At 48.0% G+C, this 19390-nt stretch overlaps 1 protein-coding gene and 1 long non-coding RNA gene across 3 annotated transcripts in view; one reads left to right on the forward strand and one right to left on the reverse strand.

Moving 5' to 3' along the window:
• The window catches only part of LOC139702455 (uncharacterized), a 78233-nt gene extending 69559 nt beyond the window's left edge, over positions 1–8674 (reverse strand). Inside the window, exon 1 of the long non-coding RNA XR_011705085.1 lies at positions 8650–8674. This is a non-coding gene — a long non-coding RNA (uncharacterized lncRNA). The remainder of the gene's footprint in view (positions 1–8649) is intronic.
• A 248-nt stretch (positions 8675–8922) lies between these two features.
• On the forward strand, positions 8923–14150 carry Sox9 (SRY-box transcription factor 9). 2 transcript variants are annotated; one of them, XM_027946317.2, is made up of 3 exons: positions 8923–9710; positions 10497–10750; positions 11331–14150. In XM_027946317.2, exons 1-3 carry the CDS (start codon positions 9280–9282, stop codon positions 12173–12175), a joined length of 1530 nt encoding a protein of 509 aa, XP_027802118.1. In that variant the 5' UTR covers positions 8923–9279; the 3' UTR covers positions 12176–14150. The 2 variants fall into 2 exon arrangements, with proteins under 2 accessions (XP_027802118.1, XP_071460140.1); XM_071604039.1 differs by having other exon boundaries at positions 10497–10738.
• Positions 14151–19390: the final 5240 nt, after the last annotated feature.

Consider the following 19390-nt stretch of genomic DNA (forward strand, 5'->3'; position numbering starts at 1 on the left):
CCCACATGACACCCGCTAATTCCATCCCCACAGCTCTACAAACAAACAGCACTGCCCTTTGCAGAGAGAAGAAAATGCCTTACTGAGAGGAGCTGCAGAGAAAGGCTGAGTTGTAATTGTCTCCCAGGCTCCAGCCCCCAATCATCCCCATGCCATTCACTCATCAGCCACAGCGCCACCAGGGTTCAGCTGTGAGCAGACTGTGTCGAGAGGCGCTTAGAAAAGCAAGCGAGAAAACCAGGAAGAAAAAATATATATATTTATTATCTTTGTATATTTAGGTAGCAAGTTCTGGGGGTTTTAGAGGTTCTGATGTGTTAATAATTATTTGAGTTTGTGGTTTGATTGTTTTCTCAAAACCTGTAAACCCAGGCCAAAAAATGTATAAAGATTGCAATCTGAAAGCTTTATGTGCATCACTCCAAAAATTCTCCAAAGGAATGTCCCCACGATGCTTTCTTATGGTATAAAGAAGGCAGGGAATAGGAAATTCAGAAGGGCCCAGGACAAGAGCAGATTGGTCAGTGACACAAGGCAGGCAGCCATCTACAGGAGATATTTTGAGGAGAGCCATAGGACATTCCATTAACTGGCCAAAGTGTCCCCATGTATGCCCGAAGGCTAAACTCCTACCATCAGGCATTCATTGCTTTGGCTAAATTTTGGCATTCTTTCCCTTAACGAACATTAATTCAGCAGAGTCTATTTTGGAAGACAGACTGGGAACACAAGGGAAATAACGCTACTTGTTTTTAAAGAGGTCACAGTTTAGTGATGAACATACCTACGACAAGAGACAAACTACAGCACAATACATGTCGAATAAAATGTGATAAGAACACAGGGAGAGGAAGCAAATATCTTTCTAGGGGGTCCTGAAGGTTTCCTACAGGGTGCAGCCTTTGAAATGAGTCAGTATTCCCTCTGGAAGTCTGGCTGCCTCTTAGGTAAGGAGTTTTCATAGCCATTTACTCCAGAGTCTGAATAAGCCTCACATCTTTCCCCAGATAACATAAGGTAAAGGCAGCTTTTACCTAAGAGGAGCATTTTTGCCTAAGAAGGAGCATTACCAGAAAGGATTGTAAGGAAACCTCCCTAGCCTATGACAAAGGAACATCTTAAAGATGGAGAGTCAGCCTGTAGATGCTTCAGAATCAAAAGAGAAAACTACTCTTTCTCTGAACACATTCCTATGTCTCAGAGGCCACTGTGCTCCCATTTTCTGGTTTGCCTGACTGAAAATCAAAATGCCTCAGTTAGAAGAAAAAGCAGGGTGCAGAGGCCCAGAGACAGAAGAACGGGGGAAGGAAAGTGTTAGTCCATCTCTGTCTCAATCATGCAGCCCTCCTGGCTGAGCACCCTACATTCTGCCAAGAGTTGAATGAAGCAAGACTCAGGCAGGCCCCACCAAGCTGCAAGAGGTGAGCTCGAAGGCAGATGCCCCTCTGGTATCCCCCTGATGACCCACCCTCTTGTCCTCAGACCCAAGTGCCCAGAGGAGAGTCTCAATCCAGAGAATCATCTAAGTGCCAAGAAAATAGGAAGCAATCAGGGACTTTTGCTCTAGGCAGAATCCAAAGGAGAAAAGAAACCTCTGAGCCTCTAGAAGTTCCAGCTTCCTGGGCCTCTTCCGGAACCAGTATTCAGGCCACTCAGTGTTTAGCCAATGTCACTCTCTTCTCCCCGATTTCTTTGCTTCTGGAAAATCATCTGGAAACTGTCATCACCACTCTGCTGGTTGGCAGATGTTCCCCAAAGAGAGAGCAGAGCGTACCACACACTCAAAGGCATTGCTGAGTTTGGATCAGGAAGGGGCAGGGGTCGGGGATGAAGATGCTCAGTCAAAGAGCAGTCTGGCACCCCCAGGCTAGAAGAGGAGGTGCCACAAAGCCATCAGCTTGGGATACCACTCCCTGCTCATCCTTTGCCTTCCCCTCAGTGCCCAGACGAAACTTTAAGAATAGGAGGCAGGGCTGGGGTTGTGGCCCAGCGGTAGAGTGCTCACCTGGCACGTGTGAGACCCTAGGTTCGATCCTCAGCACCACATAAAAATAAATAAACAAAATAAAAATATTTTGAAAAAAAGAATAGGAGGCAGTTTTCTGTGGCCCATGAGTTCTCTCAGAGAAAGAAGAATCAACGACAGAGAAAGAGTCTCAGAACATTCTCAACCCAGAGCATAAAGTGGGATCTAGGGAGACAGAGGCTGAATTCTGACGAAAACCAGACCTGGTGACAATTTAGCAGCAGAGATGAAATGTCTCCTTTGGATGTTCAGCCTCATAGTAAGCCCTCAAGCAATAGGCACTGAGTTCATTTATTTGGGAAAGAGAGTGATTTAATGTTGGACTAACCGGGAGACAGATGAAAGAATGACAGGGGAAGACAGGATGGAGCGGACACAGTGTCTCCACTGCAATGTAACTCCTCTGCCCAGAACTCTGCTCCTTCATCTAGAACACCAGGGCAGAGTTACCCAGGACCCGTTCAGCCTGGGGGTCATCCACCCCTGCAAATCTGCAAACAGTGCTGGCTTCCTGGTTGTTGCCCGTGGTACATCACGTGTTTAATATAGTTGGGGTTAAAAGTAACATTTTATTTAGGGCTTCCTTGGGAATGTCTGGAGAGGGTCCCTGCAGGGAAGCAGACCCTGGAGGCATGGATAAAAGCCCAAGTAGAATGCCTAAGTGCAACTACCCACCCTGCCTTTGTTTCCTATCAGAGGCAGGACCCTTGAATAGACTCCCCCTTTTCTCCCAATTTCCCAGGAAAACTTCTAACCTCTGAGAGGTCTCTTCTGCTCCAAGAAAGTAAATATTAAGACAAAAAAATTAAATGCCCAGTTACTTGAATCCATAGTGACCCCATTCCTAAGTTACACCACTAACTGCTTATCTGCCTCTGCTTTACAGAGAATACTAAGGTAGATAAGATGGAGCCTGAGGTTGCTACTTCCACCCACGCAAGTTGACCCTTTTTGTGAGCTTTTGGGGCATCCCAGAGAGAAGCAGCTCCTATCAACAGCCAGTGCTTAGTGACTGTTACCCAGGCCTTCCCTCACTGCTCAGACAACCTGGAAATCGGAGAAGGAAGAAAAGCAGGTCCTAGTGCCAGAACTCAGTTCGGAAGAAAACAACCTGCCCTCTCCCTGGCATATATAGACATTTTGTTCTAAAGATAGTGGTAGGGACACTGTGAGATTTTCTGGGCCTTTGTGATTTCAGGGCTTGAAAATCTAGAACATTCACACTCTCTCCTCTCCAGTTCAAAATTCACAACCCATCCAAAACAAAACCAAAAGCAGGCAAAAAAGAACGAGAGTGCCATTTAAGTCTACTTTCCCTTTTACATCAGTGAAACAAAGGAGAAGGATGACATAGAAAGAATAAGAAGAATAATGAATGAATGAATGAATGAATGAATGAATGAATTTATTTTAAAAAGAAACTGCTTTCTGGGAAATCCCTCATCTGCCTCAGAGGCTAGGAGAGACCCAAAGATGCTCCTGTCCCTCCTTCCAAACAACCCTGTGAAGGAATTCCTTAGTAATGCAGCCTGTCATTCCCGCAGCCTTACAGACAAGGACAAGCACCATGAAATTTATATGAAATAAATAATGATGAGGCAGGAAATCCAGGCAGCCGGGCCCCAAGTTCCTTTGCACCCCCGCTCTCTGAAGTCCCGGGGGTGTTGAACCAGGGCCTCCTTCCGCCTACCCCAGACACGTTTTGTGATGTCACAGCTCCAAGGGCCTTGGTGGCCAGAGCCTGCAGCGTTATGATGTCACTCTCGGGGAAACTCAAAAGTTGGGACTGGCCTCCAGACCTTGGCCTTCCCCAGGCCCTCTGGTCAGGACGCTGCGGGTGGGGAGTGCTGCCCACCCACCCTTGCGCTGCTACCCCGGGCGTCTCCCTCTTGCAGCTCAGAAACCAAAGCGGAGCCCAACACGCAGCCAAAAGAAGCTTAACTGTCTGGGGGAAACCGTGGGTTGGAGGCTATAGGGAGAAGCAATCTGCTGGCGGGCTTCCGGGGTCGCCTGGAGACAGAAAAGGACTGCAGGAGAGATAACAAGATAACTCGTCTTAATTGTGTTACACGGACATTGTTATCCCAAAACCACGTCCTCCTTTTCCGTGGGTTGATAGCCACATTGTCCGCGATAAATGAAGATCCAAAATAATCGCCCGCCCTAAAATAGGGCGTCTTAAAGGGAAGAGTTGCTTAGAGTCCCCCCAGGTTGGAATAAAATCTTTGCTGTAGCCCACCCTCCTTTAAGAAAGAAAGAAAAAAACCTACAACACTGCACTGAGAACCTCAACTCTCTTTAATAGGTGCCCTTCCTGGGTCTGAATGCCCCTACACTGAAAGGTGATGACGGGAGGGGACAGGAGGTGTGGGCTCCAATCTGCGATCTGCGGGGAAAGCCCAAGGGGCTAAAGTGAGGCCCCTGTCGGGGCGGGCCGATTTGGCAGCTCCGGAGGCGCCGCTGCACCGAGAGCTTGTTTTATTTTTAATTTTAAATCGGCAAGGCAAGAACACCTTCAGCTAAAAAGAGGAAAGTTGGGGTGGGCAATGGGGAGGACTTGGCCTAGGAAATTCGCCGCAGGGCGTTCTAGGGAAGCCGTTGATGCGCGGCTCCCTGGTACCACCACTAAAGGACAGATTTTTTTTTTTTCCCGCAAAACCAAAGGTGTAAAAAGGGCACATTCCCTTTGGGAGGCCAGTCCCGTTGGAAATGAGGCTTCCCACCCCCACTCCTCCTTTTTCCCTCCGAGGCTCCGCGGCTCCCCCACCAGCCAGCTCCTCTGGTCCTTATCCCCAGGGCCCGCCAGGGTTTCAGCCATCCATTCCCTAGGACCTAGATCAATCAAATAGAGGCAGATTGGCAGTTCACACTCCCTCCTGCAACACCTCCCATCCAGTTCTTCTTTCTTTCTTTGGAAAAGAGAAAAGAGAAAAAGAGTGAAATGCGCAGCCTCGTCTGCAGTTTTGGGGGAATGGTGGTCGGGATTATCTAGTTCTGAGTAATCCATTTAGACAACCTCCCAGAAAAGGGCGCCTATTTGGGGATAAATAAATTTACAGGAATATACATGCAGAGGTTACAGGGAACGTGTTGATAACAGGTATGGAGGCTGGGATGGACGAGCACACACGGGCAAAATGGCCAAAGGTCACCTTTATTCAGATATTTATTGTGCACCTACAAAGCAATCTGGTAGTTTCCTTTTCCTCTTTGCTGTTGCTATCCAGCCCAACGCCTGCTCTCGGCTTACCTGCCGCTCCCTTCCAAAGGAAACTCAGGTCCCGCGTGAAAAGCAAAGGACCAACATTCTCCATATCCAGCGAAAAATACTGATTACCGAGGAACAAGGAGCGGCAGGGAGCCCAGGGCGCGGAAACCTGAGCGTCTGGCCAGGGAATGAGGTCTTGTGGGATTACCTCAAGGAGACTGGGCTGGGAAACTGGAAGAGAGAAGGGGTATCCCCTCCCCTGATCACCTCTATAGATTACACTGCCCTGGGCTGATATCTTCGCGGGACGCTGAGGTTCACCCGCGCCCAACTCTTGGAGGATATGCGTCCCTGCTGAAAATGGAGTTAGACAACTTTCCCACTTCTGCTAAAGAATTCGGGGTGGGAAGGCTGTGCCTCTTAATTCGCCAGGGAAAAGGAACGCGTCCGCCCTCACCCACACCCGGAGATGGACCCCACCCCCACCCCCCAGCGCAGCCCCGGAGCCCGCGAAACTCGCCTCGCGCCAACTCTGGGCTCTGGGCTCCGTTCGTGAGTGTTCTAGGAGGGGAGACTGGCGGCCCCCGCTGGGGAAATTGAGCCCGGCGCCGGCCCGGACGCTCCAAGAGGGAAAAGGGGGGATCCCAGACCTCGGGTTTTCAAGGTCCCCCCTTGGGATTCGCTCGCACCTCGGTGTCTCGACTCCTGGCGGCAGACCTCGCGGCGCTTGCTCAAGAGCCGGTACCAAAAGCACATCGCGAAAGTTGTGAAGGGCCGTCGGTCGCCTGACGCGTGTCTTGACCTTCGCCCTTTTTCCTCTTACTCCTTTGAGATTGAGGACCACGGCACGTTTAGCTCTGGGCGAAAGGTTCTGGCTAAAAATGAGCCAAGAGCCTCAGTTTCCCCTCTGTAACCTGAACATCGGGAGCGGGTCCCTTTCCCTCTAGCTTTGGCTGAGGTCCTCTGGCCCGGGACTGCGAGAGTCTTCCTGGGACGGGGAGGATGGGTCAGCGCAACCCAGGAAAGTCAAGTGGAAGTGGGGGAGTGAGCGCCGGAGGCCCCTGAAGAAATACAGGACCAACCACTCTTGAACTGACGGTGCCCACGAGCCAGATTTGGCCCGATCTTGGCACGCCAGGCAACTCTTTCCACCTGGGGGACAGGGGACCTTCTAAGTCTCTCGGTCTCCTAGTTCTGGACAGAATGGAAATGTCAGGCATCTGAGCGCTCTTTTTGCTGCCCAGTTCCCTTGTAGATACACATCACCCAAGCTTTCCTAACTATGCTGTTCTGAGATGGATCCGCACGAGTGGGAATATCGCATAGGAATTCCTGCAGAGAGAAATTTCAGCCCCAAAGCTGTCCTGATTGAGTGAAACACACTACCACCACCATCATCACCACCTTCCCCCGCGCCCTGCCACCAACCATCAAAGTTTTCCCGCAGTTTCTCCGAGTTTGAGACAGTTTCTGAGCTTTTGGCGCCCCCTCTGGACACAGCTGGAAATTGCAGCCCATTTTAAGTCGACTGTTGTGTAGTTTACAAAAAGATAAAAAAATACAAAAAAAAAAAAAAATACTTGCACCAAAAGGGCATAAAATGTATAAAGCACCACCGTTTGTGATTCAAAGTGTTGCTGTATATCTCTTACTGCATAATTAAAGATATGTATTAAAGATATATTTATGCATGAGCAGATATATTCACAAATATTATAAATATTCCAAAATATCTTAAAGTCACAGTCGTTTTCACTGCCATTATGCCAGTAAACGTGGTAATTTCAGTAAAATACAGCTAAGTCCAGACGCCTTGGTTAACACATGTGCCCGATGGTTTCTGAGTCTCCTGCTGGATCAGGTGTCTGCAAATCACAATTATACACCACAAATGCCCCATTCCCGGGACTCAGAAATGTGTCCACACTATGCAGGACTTTTTTTCTTTCCCAAGAAATGACCTTGTCGCTCTTACGTTTTCCGAGTGTAATGAGAGAGCCAGGAATACGAGGCTATTGTTTGCAAATCTCCTAAACTCCTAAACAAACTATAAGGTACTAAAGATTGTTCAACATCCAATGCCAGGGAGTTAAATTCGTTTAAAAAGAAAATCCTGTTGAGCAGGGTAGACCTTCCTATCTTATCAAAAGTTCCTTTACCTATGAGAAATATCCACTTTAGGAGAAATGAAATTTTCAAAAACACTTCATTCGTTTAATATTGTAAGAGTGTCTGCACTTGGCAAAAGAGGGGGAGCTGTCTTTGATATTAGGTGAGCTGATTCACAATATCAGTAATCTAATTCAAGGCGAATTCCTGCAAAAGCAAGAAGGGGGGTAAATTATGATTTTTCTATAGTTGTGCATTTATTTGTGATTTTTTTTAAGGCATGTGATCCACAGGCGACTAAGATTTTTCTTCTGTTCCAGAACAGATAATTCCGCATTTACTAACCTGGCTCTCAAGAGTTCGAGTAAACAGAAAGATTGATTGTGCTCAAATAATATTTGAAATACATCAGAGTCACCTCCACGGCCTCCCTCAGAACTCCCACCTGTGTACACGTATGAAAGGGCACAACTAAAATCGGAATGACTGGCTCTTCGCCCCTCCAGGTGTCCTGAAAGGAGAGCGAAAGCGGGCGAGCAGCAGGGCTCCACCAAAGTGGACTGTTCTTTCGGCTGTGGTGCCGATTTGTTCCGAGTTTTACAAACCCAGGGACCGGCCTCAGCCTCGCGGCCCGGGACAGCCGCATTCGCAAAGTTCGATCGCAAAGCCAGAGCAGTGTGCAAACCTTCTTTTCCAGTGTCAATTCTGCTGACGTTTTGGACTCAGGAGGCAAAGAGCCGAACGTCAAAGCAGAAACCCAGTCACAGAGGGGTGCCGACGGGGTGGGGGTTTGGGGGCCGGAGGAAAGACTCGTCAGAGTTCAAGGTCGGTCGGGGAGGTGCACTGCAAGCCCCCGGGAGCACGGGGCTGCCGCGTTGCCGCCGCCACCGCCGCAAGCCTTCTCCCGGACTTAGCTTTGGTTTTCATTGATTCCCTTTGCAATAGCGCAGCAGAATCCCGACCAGCCGCACCAGCCCCGGCGAACCCGAGCATGTTAATCTATTTATATGGATTATTACAGAGAAACAGCGGGCGTTGAGTCACCAAAACATTTGCTCCAAAAGACCATTTCTAAGCACTTTTGGAAGCGGGCAGGCTCCGGGCACTTAAACCGGGACACACGAGCGGCGGCTTTTCGAATACTGCAAACTCTAGCTGAGTCCCCGATACTGCGGAGAGAGCAGCGAAAAGAAATGTCGCGGTGGAAGTAGATCCTAGACACACACACACACACACACACACACACACGGGGGGGAACGCAGAGACGGTACCAAATTCTGAAATTCAGAGAGTAAGGCAAACTTACACACTTGGACGTCCCGGGTCCCCCGCCTTCCCCACAGCGCCCCCTCCCCCCACCAGGCCCTCCACCCTTGGGCTGCGCTCCCCTCCCCTCTCCTCCCTCTGGTCTCGTCACCCAGCCCACAGCCACAATCCTCCTCCCCTTCCAAAATCGGATCCAATCAGCTGTTTGCCAGCCCGGGGACTGCCGTGCTGTGATTGGCTGAACGTCTCTAAGGTGAGGGGCAGTATTTATTAAAGAGACCCGGGGCTGTGAGTTGGAGAGCCGAGAGCCGAGCTCGGAACTGACTGCAAACTTCAGTGGCGCGGCGACTCACCAGTTTCACCCCGGGAACTTTCCTTTGCAGGAGGAGAAGCGAAGGGGTGCAAGTGCCCCACTTTTGCTTTCTTCCCCTTCTCCTCTTCTTCTCCAATTCGTCTTCCCCATTTTGGAGCGGGCAGCTGCGGACCCGCCACCCAGCGCCTAGCTAAGTGCTCGCTGCTGCAGCCAGGTGACGCGCCAAGCTTCTTGGGAGCCGCTCGCTCCGCGTCCGCGTCCGGGCAGCCGAGGGGAGAGGAGCCCGCGCCTCGAGTCCCCGAGCCGCCGCGGCTTCTCGCCTTTCCCGGCCTCCCGCCCCCTGCCCCGGGCCTGCGTATGAATCTCCTGGACCCCTTCATGAAGATGACCGACGAGCAGGAGAAGGGCCTGTCCGGCGCTCCCAGCCCCACCATGTCCGAGGACTCGGCTGGCTCGCCCTGCCCATCAGGCTCCGGCTCCGACACCGAGAACACGCGGCCCCAGGAAAACACATTCCCCAAGGGCGAGCCGGACCTGAAGAAGGAAAGCGAAGAGGACAAGTTCCCTGTGTGCATCCGCGAGGCGGTCAGCCAGGTGCTCAAGGGCTACGACTGGACCCTGGTGCCTATGCCGGTACGCGTCAACGGCTCCAGCAAGAACAAACCGCACGTCAAGCGGCCCATGAACGCCTTTATGGTGTGGGCGCAGGCGGCGCGCAGGAAGCTGGCCGACCAGTACCCGCACCTGCACAACGCGGAGCTCAGCAAGACGCTGGGCAAGCTCTGGAGGTAGGGCCCTGCGGGGGGCGGTGCAGTGGGGTGGGCTCTGTTGCAGCTGGGGGTGCTGGCCTGGGCTGAAGGTCCTTGCCCCGCCCCCCACGGCAGGGAGTTGCCGTTCCCGGAGCCAGCGCGCGCAGAGGAAGGGGGGTGGTTACTTTGGCTCTAAATTGGACCAAGTTCTTGAGATTTGAGGGGAGACAGCTGAGGACCGGCTTTTAGAAGACAGGAGGAGGGCAATGCCAGCTAGTCGCCTTGGAGTTAAATGGTGGTGGGGAGTTGCGTCACCCTCCCAGGAACTGCACCCTTTCGTGCAGCCGACACTCAATGAGATGGGGGGGTGGGGGCTGAGGCTGGAAGAGACCCCTGGCAGGAATGGGGGAAGGAGGGAGGTTGCTGGGAATGGGGTTGGGGAGTTGGGGAAAACTTCTCCAGTTTAAGTAATTTTCCGGAAAGTTCTTTTTTTTGGGGGGGGGGGGCGCACATAACTCCGGTAGCAAAGATGTTCAGAGCGACAGCAGTGGGGAGCTGCTTTCCTCTCCGAGGTTTCCAAAATAGAAGGAGAGGGGGGTGGGGCGAGGAGTGACCTCTCAGGTCGGACTACGAGAACTCAAAATTTTCTTTGCTTTTCTTTTACTTAAAAAAAAAAAAGTTACGAGCTATAACACTGACTGGAAGACAGGGAGAAGGAGGATGTGTAAGAAGGTGGCGGGGTGGTGGGGGCCTGACACCTCGCCGAGTTCACTGACTTCCCCCTCTTTTTTTCTGCGTTCCCCGCCCCCCCCCCGCCCCCTCCAGACTGCTCAACGAGAGCGAGAAGCGGCCCTTCGTGGAGGAAGCAGAGCGGCTACGCGTGCAGCACAAGAAGGACCACCCGGACTACAAGTACCAGCCACGGCGGAGGAAGTCGGTGAAAAATGGGCAGGCCGAGGCCGAGGAGGCCACGGAGCAGACGCACATTTCTCCCAACGCCATCTTCAAGGCGCTGCAGGCCGACTCACCGCACTCCTCCTCGGGCATGAGCGAAGTGCATTCCCCTGGTGAGCACTCGGGTGAGTCCCACCCCGACTCCAGGCCAAGCCACCCGCAGCCCCCCCCCCCCACTGGGCACATACCCAGCCGCACCCCCCACCCTCCTAGGAGGTTCTGTTGGGGGAATTTGTGCTCCCCGGATGGGAAGCCCTAACCTTTGCACCTAATCCCGCTCCCTATTCTGTCCAGGGTCCCAGCACACACATGCACACATACACACGTGCGCACCAACTTAGTCCCAGCATCCCAAGAGTAATTTTTTTATTGCTAAGTAAAATGCCTTTACAACTTTACGAACTTACCCTCTTCGTTTCTTTGCTCCCCACCCCAAAAGCACACACAGCCGCTCTTCTACAAGTAGCAATTTGGTCTTCCTTACCCTTGGGGCCTCAGACCTTCCCCTGATAAAAGGAGGCTGCTAAGTGTGTACCTGCAGGTTAATCATTTGGTGACTTATCTTTGGTGCAGCGCCCTCCCCGCTCCTGCGCGGGTCCTTATTACACCTTAGCAACAAGGGAGGGTCCCAGGAAGGTTCCTAAGACTAAGGCCGCTGCACAGCCCTCGTTGACTTTCCCCTTCTTTTTCTTTTATTTCCTGCAGGTCAATCGCAGGGCCCACCGACTCCACCCACCACCCCCAAAACCGACGTGCAGCCGGGCAAGGCTGACCTGAAGCGAGAGGGGCGCCCCCTGCCAGAGGGAGGCAGACAGCCCCCCATTGACTTCCGTGATGTGGACATCGGCGAGCTGAGTAGCGACGTCATCTCCAACATTGAGACCTTCGATGTCAATGAATTTGACCAGTACCTGCCGCCCAATGGCCACCCGGGGGTGCCGGCCACGCATGGCCAGGTCACCTACACCGGCAGCTATGGTATCAGCAGCACCGCAGCGACATCCGCCGGCGCCGGCCACGGGTGGATGTCCAAGCAGCAGGCACCACCGCCGCCCCCGCAGCAGCCCCCGCAGGCCCCTCAAGCCCCCCAGGCACCCCCACAGCAGCAGGCGGCGCCCCCACAGCAGCAGGCAGCGCCCCCACAGCAGCAGCAGGCGCATACGCTGACCACGCTGAGCAGCGAGCCGGGGCAGTCCCAGAGAACCCACATCAAGACGGAGCAGCTGAGCCCCAGCCACTACAGCGAGCAGCAGCAGCACTCACCGCAGCAGATCGCTTACAGCCCTTTCAACCTCCCTCACTACAGCCCCTCCTACCCGCCCATCACCCGCTCGCAGTACGACTACACCGACCACCAGAACTCGGGCTCCTACTACAGCCACGCAGCGGGCCAGGGCTCTGGTCTCTACTCCACCTTCACCTACATGAACCCCGCCCAGCGCCCCATGTACACCCCCATTGCCGACACCTCGGGGGTCCCGTCCATCCCGCAGACCCACAGCCCTCAGCACTGGGAACAACCCGTCTACACACAGCTCACCAGACCATAAGGAGACCTTAAACAAAGGGCGATGATGGCCGAGATGATCATACAAATAACCCAAGAAAGAAATAACCAAGCAGAATTTCCTTTGGACATTTTTTTTCCTGTTCTCTTAAAGACACTTAAGCTAAAGGCAACTCGTACTCACATTCCAAGACAGAAATGTTACGTATCCAAACGCAGTACCAACTTGTTGTGAATCAGTGGCCAGGCCACTCTTGCCTAGATGGACCAGCAGCATTGAAGAGAAACCGGACTTAAACTTCCGAGCAAGTGTGGAGAATGACGGAGAGTCCTGTGACCAGTTTGCTCAATTCTCCCTGCCAGTTTGGACTTTGTAATTATTTTTTAGCAGTAATTAAAGAAAAAAAGTCCTCTGTGAGGAATATTCTCTATTTTAAATATTTTTAGTATGTACTGTGTATGATTCATTACCATTTTGAGGGGATTTATACATATTTTTAGATAAAAAAATTAAATGCTCTTATTTTTCCAACAGCTAAACTACTCTTAGTTGAACAGTGTGCCCTAGCTTTTCTTGCAACCAGAGTATTTTTGTACAGATTTGCATTCTCCTACAAAAAAAAGAAAAAAAGATAGAAAAAAAAAGTTTTAAAAAGTGTGTCATAATATTAACATAAAAAAGATAAGCAGAATTGTGTTATGTGATCAGTTTTGGGGGTAAGCTTTGCTTAATTCCTCAGGCTTTCCAATTCAAGGAGGAGCTGCCTTAAAGAAATAATGAAAGCCTTATTTTGCAAATAGAGTAAATAAATAGTCTAGGAAGCATTTGGTAAGCTTTATCCTATATATATATTTTAAACAAGAGGGAAACACCTTGAGCCTTAAAATCATGCTGCTGGCAATACTTGCGCTCTATTTAGCAGGTGTCCTCCTGCCTTTGCTTGTTCCCTGCAGTCTTAAGACAGAAGTGAAAGGTGAGCAAAGGAGAAGGGGTCTGTTTGGGGAATGTAACAGCAGCTAAGAAGTGCCCCAGTGCACTGCCCCCCTGGTTGCCTGCCTGGCCCATGTGGACCGCAGATGCTGGAGTCTGTTTGCTCAGACATCACCTGTGCCTCTCTGAACACCAGCAGTTAACCTTCAAGACATTCCACGTGCTAAAATTATTTATTTTGTAAGGAGAGGTTTTAATTAAGAAAAGAAAATCGTCCTCCTTTTTTTTTTTAATTTTTATTTACTGTCTTTTAAAATAGGTTGTTGGAGCCTTCCTCAAAGGGTATGGTCATCTGTTGTTAAATTATGTTCTTAACTGTAACCAGTTTTTTTTTTTATTTATCTCTTTAATCTTTTTTTTTATTATTAAAAGCAAGTTTCTTTGGATTTCTCATCCTAGATTTGTACAAATGCCTTTTTGTCCGTCCTGGTTTTTTTTGTTTTTTTTTTCTCTCTCTCTCTCTCTTTGTTGTTTTTGTTGAAAACAAACTGGAAACTTGTTTCTCTTTTGTACAAATGAGAGGTTGCAAATGTAGTGTATCACTGAGTCATTTGCAGTGTTTTCTGCCACAGATCTTTGGGCTGCCTAAATTGTGTGTGTGTGTGTGTGTGTGTGTGTATACACAAAATAATGCAAGCAAGTGTCATCGTGTTCCCCTGCACTTCTCTTGCAGAGACAGAAGATGCAGAAAAGGAATCAGCCCACTGACAGACCTTAATCTTTGATTACTGCTGTGGCTGGAGAGTTTGAGGATTGCTTTTTAAAAAAGACAGCAGACTTTTTTTTTATTTAAGAAAAAGATATATTAACAGTTTTAGAAGTCAGAGTCAGTAGAATAAAATCTTAAAGCACTCTTATAATATGGCATCTTTCAATTTCTGTATAAAAGCAGATCTTTTTTTAAAAAAAAATATTTCTGTAACTTAAGAAACCCGACATTTAAAATCATATTTTCTCTTTAGGTAAGGTTTGGTTTGTGTTTGTGTTTTGTTTGTTCCGCTTGTTGTTTCCCTCCAAACCTTTTGTTCTCTCTGTGAAACTTACCTTTCCTTCCTTTTTTTTTTTTTGTATATTATTGTTTACAATAAATATACATTGCATTAAAAAGAAAATGGACCTATGGATTTATTTATCTGCTTCTATAGTTAAAAGGGTGATTGGAGGAATTGAAGCACTAATAAGATTATAAAATGCCGATCACTGGTGTTTGCTTTCACGAGCTTCCACGATCCTGACAGTCACTGAGGAAGAGACTATGCACCCCCCAGACTCTAAGGACACACAACCCAGAAAGTGCCACCCTAATGGGTGACACAGAGAGACATGTCAGGAGTCGCCCACTCTGGCAAAATGCTTGTGGTTTTAACCTTGTGCTTTACGGGGAAAGCTGTTCCCTGGTGGAGGTCAGAGGGAATCCGAATATTAGACCAGAAATCAGCAGCTTGTCCAGAGACAGAATGCCAGAGGGGGTGACTTCCCTCGTCTGAACACCATATGGCAAACTTTATCTTGTTACTATGAACACACACCACAGAAGTGGGGTGCCCACTTTTCCACAGCAAAGGGAGCTGGAATAAAAGTGGGTCTGCAGGGGACCAGAGGGAAGCCTGTCGTGTTAACCCATCAAATGATTCAGGTCTTTCCGGATTTCTCTGCAGAGACAATGGGAGGAGATGACCTTATTTTTCTGTTCCCTTCAGTTTAACTCATTCTGAGCAGATGCAAAGCCATCCTAGAAGAAATAGAACCTAATCCTGTTTTCCTTGGCCCCAGTTTGATGGGGAGTTTCCAGGTTCAGAGAAACCTTCAGGTCATTTTTCATTAAACAGATGAAATCACTCCTTCCCTCCCCTCTCCTCTAGGCCCCCGCCCCCAGCTGATGGGGGAGGTGTGTCTAAGAAGGTGAGTTGCCTGCACCACCTGGGGCTGGTTTTACCACTGGGCCTGTCTCTGACAGTCTTCAGCAGCACCAGGCCCTCTTCTTCTGCTGTTTGGATCCCTGGCCTGCATCCCAAGGCAGGATCATGGCAACCAGGAAAATGGTAGTTATCAAATCGGGACAACATTAGGACTCGGCCCCCTTTGCAAATTCCTTCAACAAACATTGATTGAGGGCCTGCGATCTGCGGGGGACTATGCAAATCCCTCCTTACCCCGGCAGACTTCAGATTCTGCTCCTAGTTTGTGCCAGAGCTTCTATTCGCTTACGCCCACAGTGTCTCTCTCTCTCTCTCTCTCTCTCTCTCTCTCTCTCTCTCTCACACACACACACACACACACACACACAGACACACAGTCCTATTAAAAAGACTCCGTGGCGTTCACTACTGTCCCACCATGACCGCCCCCTTCCCTACCAAATCTATACTGTTTGCTGGACTGTTCTTTCTTTTTCTACAATAGAGGCCCGAGGTGGGCCTTCTTAGAGCTGGACTGCTCTATGCAGACGTAAACTTGTTAGGTGATCTAAGGCAAGTTGCTTGACTTGCCTGTGCCTCAGTTTGCCTTTTTGCCAAGAATGTTTATAATCACTCTTCCCTGTAATAGGGTTGTTATTGGTATGATTTGGGGCTAGGAGTAGTCTGGGAATCCACAGCATCCGACTCTCTTGATCTGCACAGCAATCCTTTTGTATTGGAATTCAGTGAGTGACACTCAGGAAAAAGGGTTGTCACAAGGTCCCCAAGTGGCTCTGATACACAATAAAATTCAGGAGACCCTGGAGTGCAGGGAGAGAATTCTTCAGAACGTCAGTTACTCCTCTCCACCAGATACAGGCAAAGCCTCATATTACCAGATTATAAAATAGAGGGAATTTTCGCTCTAAATCCAGAAACATAGAGCTTATCACTCTAGCAACAATAACACTCTGGTTGTCAAGCTAGAAAAGAGTCCTCCACAACAGAGAAAGCTTGAATTTAGACCCAAGGTTATTTGTTTATTGCACTCAAAAAAGAAAAAAAGAAACTTTTCTTCTTGAACTACTCTAACAAAAAGGGAATTTTTATAAATAAGGGAATAAAAACAAACTCTTTTGAAATCATCTTTTCATTCATTATTAAAACAGAACTTTGTGGGCTAGTTTGAGCTGGGTGTTTGACTTTTCCACTTTGATTCCATCTTGTCCCTTATGGTCCCCTGATTTCCAAAATGACACTTTTTTATGTTAACTTGATTGATGAACTAACACTATAGTCAGAGTCAGATTTAATATAAAGCCTAAGTTTCAGCACCCCTTAAGGCTCTGTCTTTCACCTCTTATTTTTTTTAAATTCATATTCTTTTTGTTAAAGAATCCTTCCTTAAAAAAAAAAAAAAAAAGACAATTGAAACTTCAAGCCCCACAAAACTGGGTCTATCTTGACCTCAGCTGGTGGGCAGCAAAACATGGCAGCAGAGGTGGCAAACAAGATCCTTTCTATTTGTGCTCAACAGCACCTGACACATTGTAGATTCTTAATTAATGTCCACCTTGCGTCCTGTGAGTTTGATGGCACTGCCACAGCACCCCTTGTTGAGACTCTCCACCATAACACTTGATCACTCGTCCTCACACAGGTTTATCACTCTGAGACTGAAATGGTCCTAACTCCTTCAGTGGTATTACCGAGGGGTTAAATAAGTTAAAGCACACGAGAAACATGAGTGACCTGCCCCCACATCCTCATATCACCTCTCTCTCTCTCTCATCATTTCTTCTTCTCTTTTCTCCTGTCACCTCTCTTCAACATGTTCATAGGGATCCCCTGCTGGGCCCAGATTGGACTGTTCCTCTTGGGCCCTTCACAAATTAGAACTACTTTACTTTGGATTTCTGGAGAATATTTCTTTGTAGAACTAACAAAACACGGGCAGACAATCTAAGATTTGCATTCAATGGAAAAAAACAGGTCTAAATTTGGGCTGATGCACATATTACCGAGACGTGATCTCTTAAACTTTAAGGATTTTATATTAAACTTAATCCAGGAACCATTAATCCAGGTCGCATATTCCACTTTAAGACAATTCCTACTCTTCTCATCCTTTCCATAAACATTTATTGGTTCCCTTTTGTGGTTCAGAATACATCAGTGAGCAAGAAAGACTGCCCACGGGGTTTCTGATTTCTTTGTGGAGAAGGCAGATAAAATCAAATAGTACTTGCTGGTATTTTCTTATTCACATGCTAGGAATGAATTTGATTAGGGCCAGGTGGAAGGTGAGGCGCAAGGACTGGGTAACTCATCAATTGGTGAAGGACTTTGGGGGAAACTTCCTGACCTCTTATTTTCCTCTCTTGGTCTTCATTGATTTGACATGGAATTTACTCTGATCTAACTTGCAGCTACCTCATTCCCACCTTCCTCCTGCGGTAGCCCTGTATTAGTCTCTCCACCTCATCATGAACTGTGGGTTCACATATGCCACACTCTTCATATCCCTAAAGACTCCCTAAAGAAGACCCAGTGCTTGGTATCCAAAAGGCTCCCTTGGATCTCTGGAGAATCAGTGGATGTGCCTGCAGGTATATGGAGTCAGAAACTGGGAAATACAATGAGAAGTCTTTTGGTATGGTTGCACTCTTGCTACAAAAATCCTTTATGGCATGTCCTTGCTGTTGAATGTTCCTCCATCTCTTCTAGAACACTTGCATTGCCTGGGAGCTCAGTGTTCCTGCTAGCACAGATTACTCCTGGGAAAATGTTATCTTCACCATGTCCACCCAGTGATCTAAAGGGCCACCTCTAAGCCTGTATGGTATGAGTCTTATCTTTCTACCAAATTGATAGCCCTTCACCTAATTGTGCAGTTTGCAAGTTTTTGTTTGGTGTTTTTCCCCAAGCTAGACATTTCCAATACATTTTACATATGTGTGATTCCTAGCCCCTTCCTATCTTGTTATTCTTCGACTTTATTGCATGCTCCCTCTGGTATTCTCAAATGAGCACGCCCTGAATTACTTGAAGAACTGCAAATAAAGTTTGAATAATAAAGAATACAAGTAGATTCATCATTTTTGTCACCAGAAATTGTGCTTTTATTTATTTAAATTAAAATCATATTAGCTCTTATAACAGCCAAATCACCCAGTTATGTTATGGTGAGCAATTTCTCATATCCTGTAATCGTGCGATTGATTTTTTTAACCAATTACCAAGTTTTATATTTACCCCATTTTTCCTGAAGTATGAAATACACAGGTTCAATGGAAAGAGAAGGAGGAAAAGGGATTTACATCATTGAGCCCTTACTTTGCCAGGCACTGTGACAGATGTTTTATATACATGATCTCATTTAATCCATTTAATAACCCTTAGAGACAGGTGTTATTATTCCAATTTTATTAAAGAAGGAAACTGAGGCTCAGAGATATTAAGCAATTAACCTAAGGTCACATAACTAGTAAAAGGCACAAACAACTACCCTAGACAGCCCCATTCCTTCATTTTTAACAGAGAATTCCAAATAGAGTTTATATCAGGGAAAGGAGAATAAATGGAGAAATATAATTCTTATATTGTAAATATGTCACAGTGAATCTTTTCAAACTAAATCTGACTGTGGAACACCACTCCTCATTCAGAACTGCCCAATGGCTACCTACCTGCTTGGAATAAAATAAAAATTCTTAACTATACAATTCAACTGTCCTACTTCATCCAGCAGCTGGCAGACCACAGCCTACATGTCAAATCTGGCCCACCATCTACTGTTGCAAATAAAGTTTTATTAAAACAAAGTCGCTCCCATTAGTCTACACAGAGTCTATGTGCTTTCCTGCTCTAATGCAAAGTTGAGTAGGTGGAACAAAGAATATGCCCACAAAGTCTAAAATATTTCCTAGCTGGTTCTCTGCAGAAAGAGTTTGCTGACCTGTGCCCTATGTAGTCTTGCCACTGCCTGTTTTTGTAACTTCATCTCTAACCATTCCCCTTCCTATTTCCTCTGTCCCCCTCCCCTCCACACACACACACACACACCCCTTATTTCTCATACTCAAGTCTCTCAAACTCTTTTCTATTTTAAGGACTTTGCACTCACTACTTTCTTGGTTTAAAATACACGTTCATCAGAATCTTTCCTATCATCTTCTTTTTGTCTTTCGGATCTCAACTCCCATGTTGCCTGCTCCAGGTGATCCAACCTGGCTAACGTGGTCCATAATGCCCTCACGGACTCACTCTCTACCTCACTACTCTGTTTGTGACACCACCGCCTGCCGAAGTGTTCTCTTATTTGTTTATGTGTTTGTTCTCCAACTACTGGCTTGGAACTCTGTTTTGT

Source organism: Marmota flaviventris, chromosome 17, assembly GCF_047511675.1.
Source record: "Marmota flaviventris isolate mMarFla1 chromosome 17, mMarFla1.hap1, whole genome shotgun sequence".
NCBI classification, from domain to species: domain Eukaryota; kingdom Metazoa; phylum Chordata; class Mammalia; order Rodentia; family Sciuridae; genus Marmota; species Marmota flaviventris.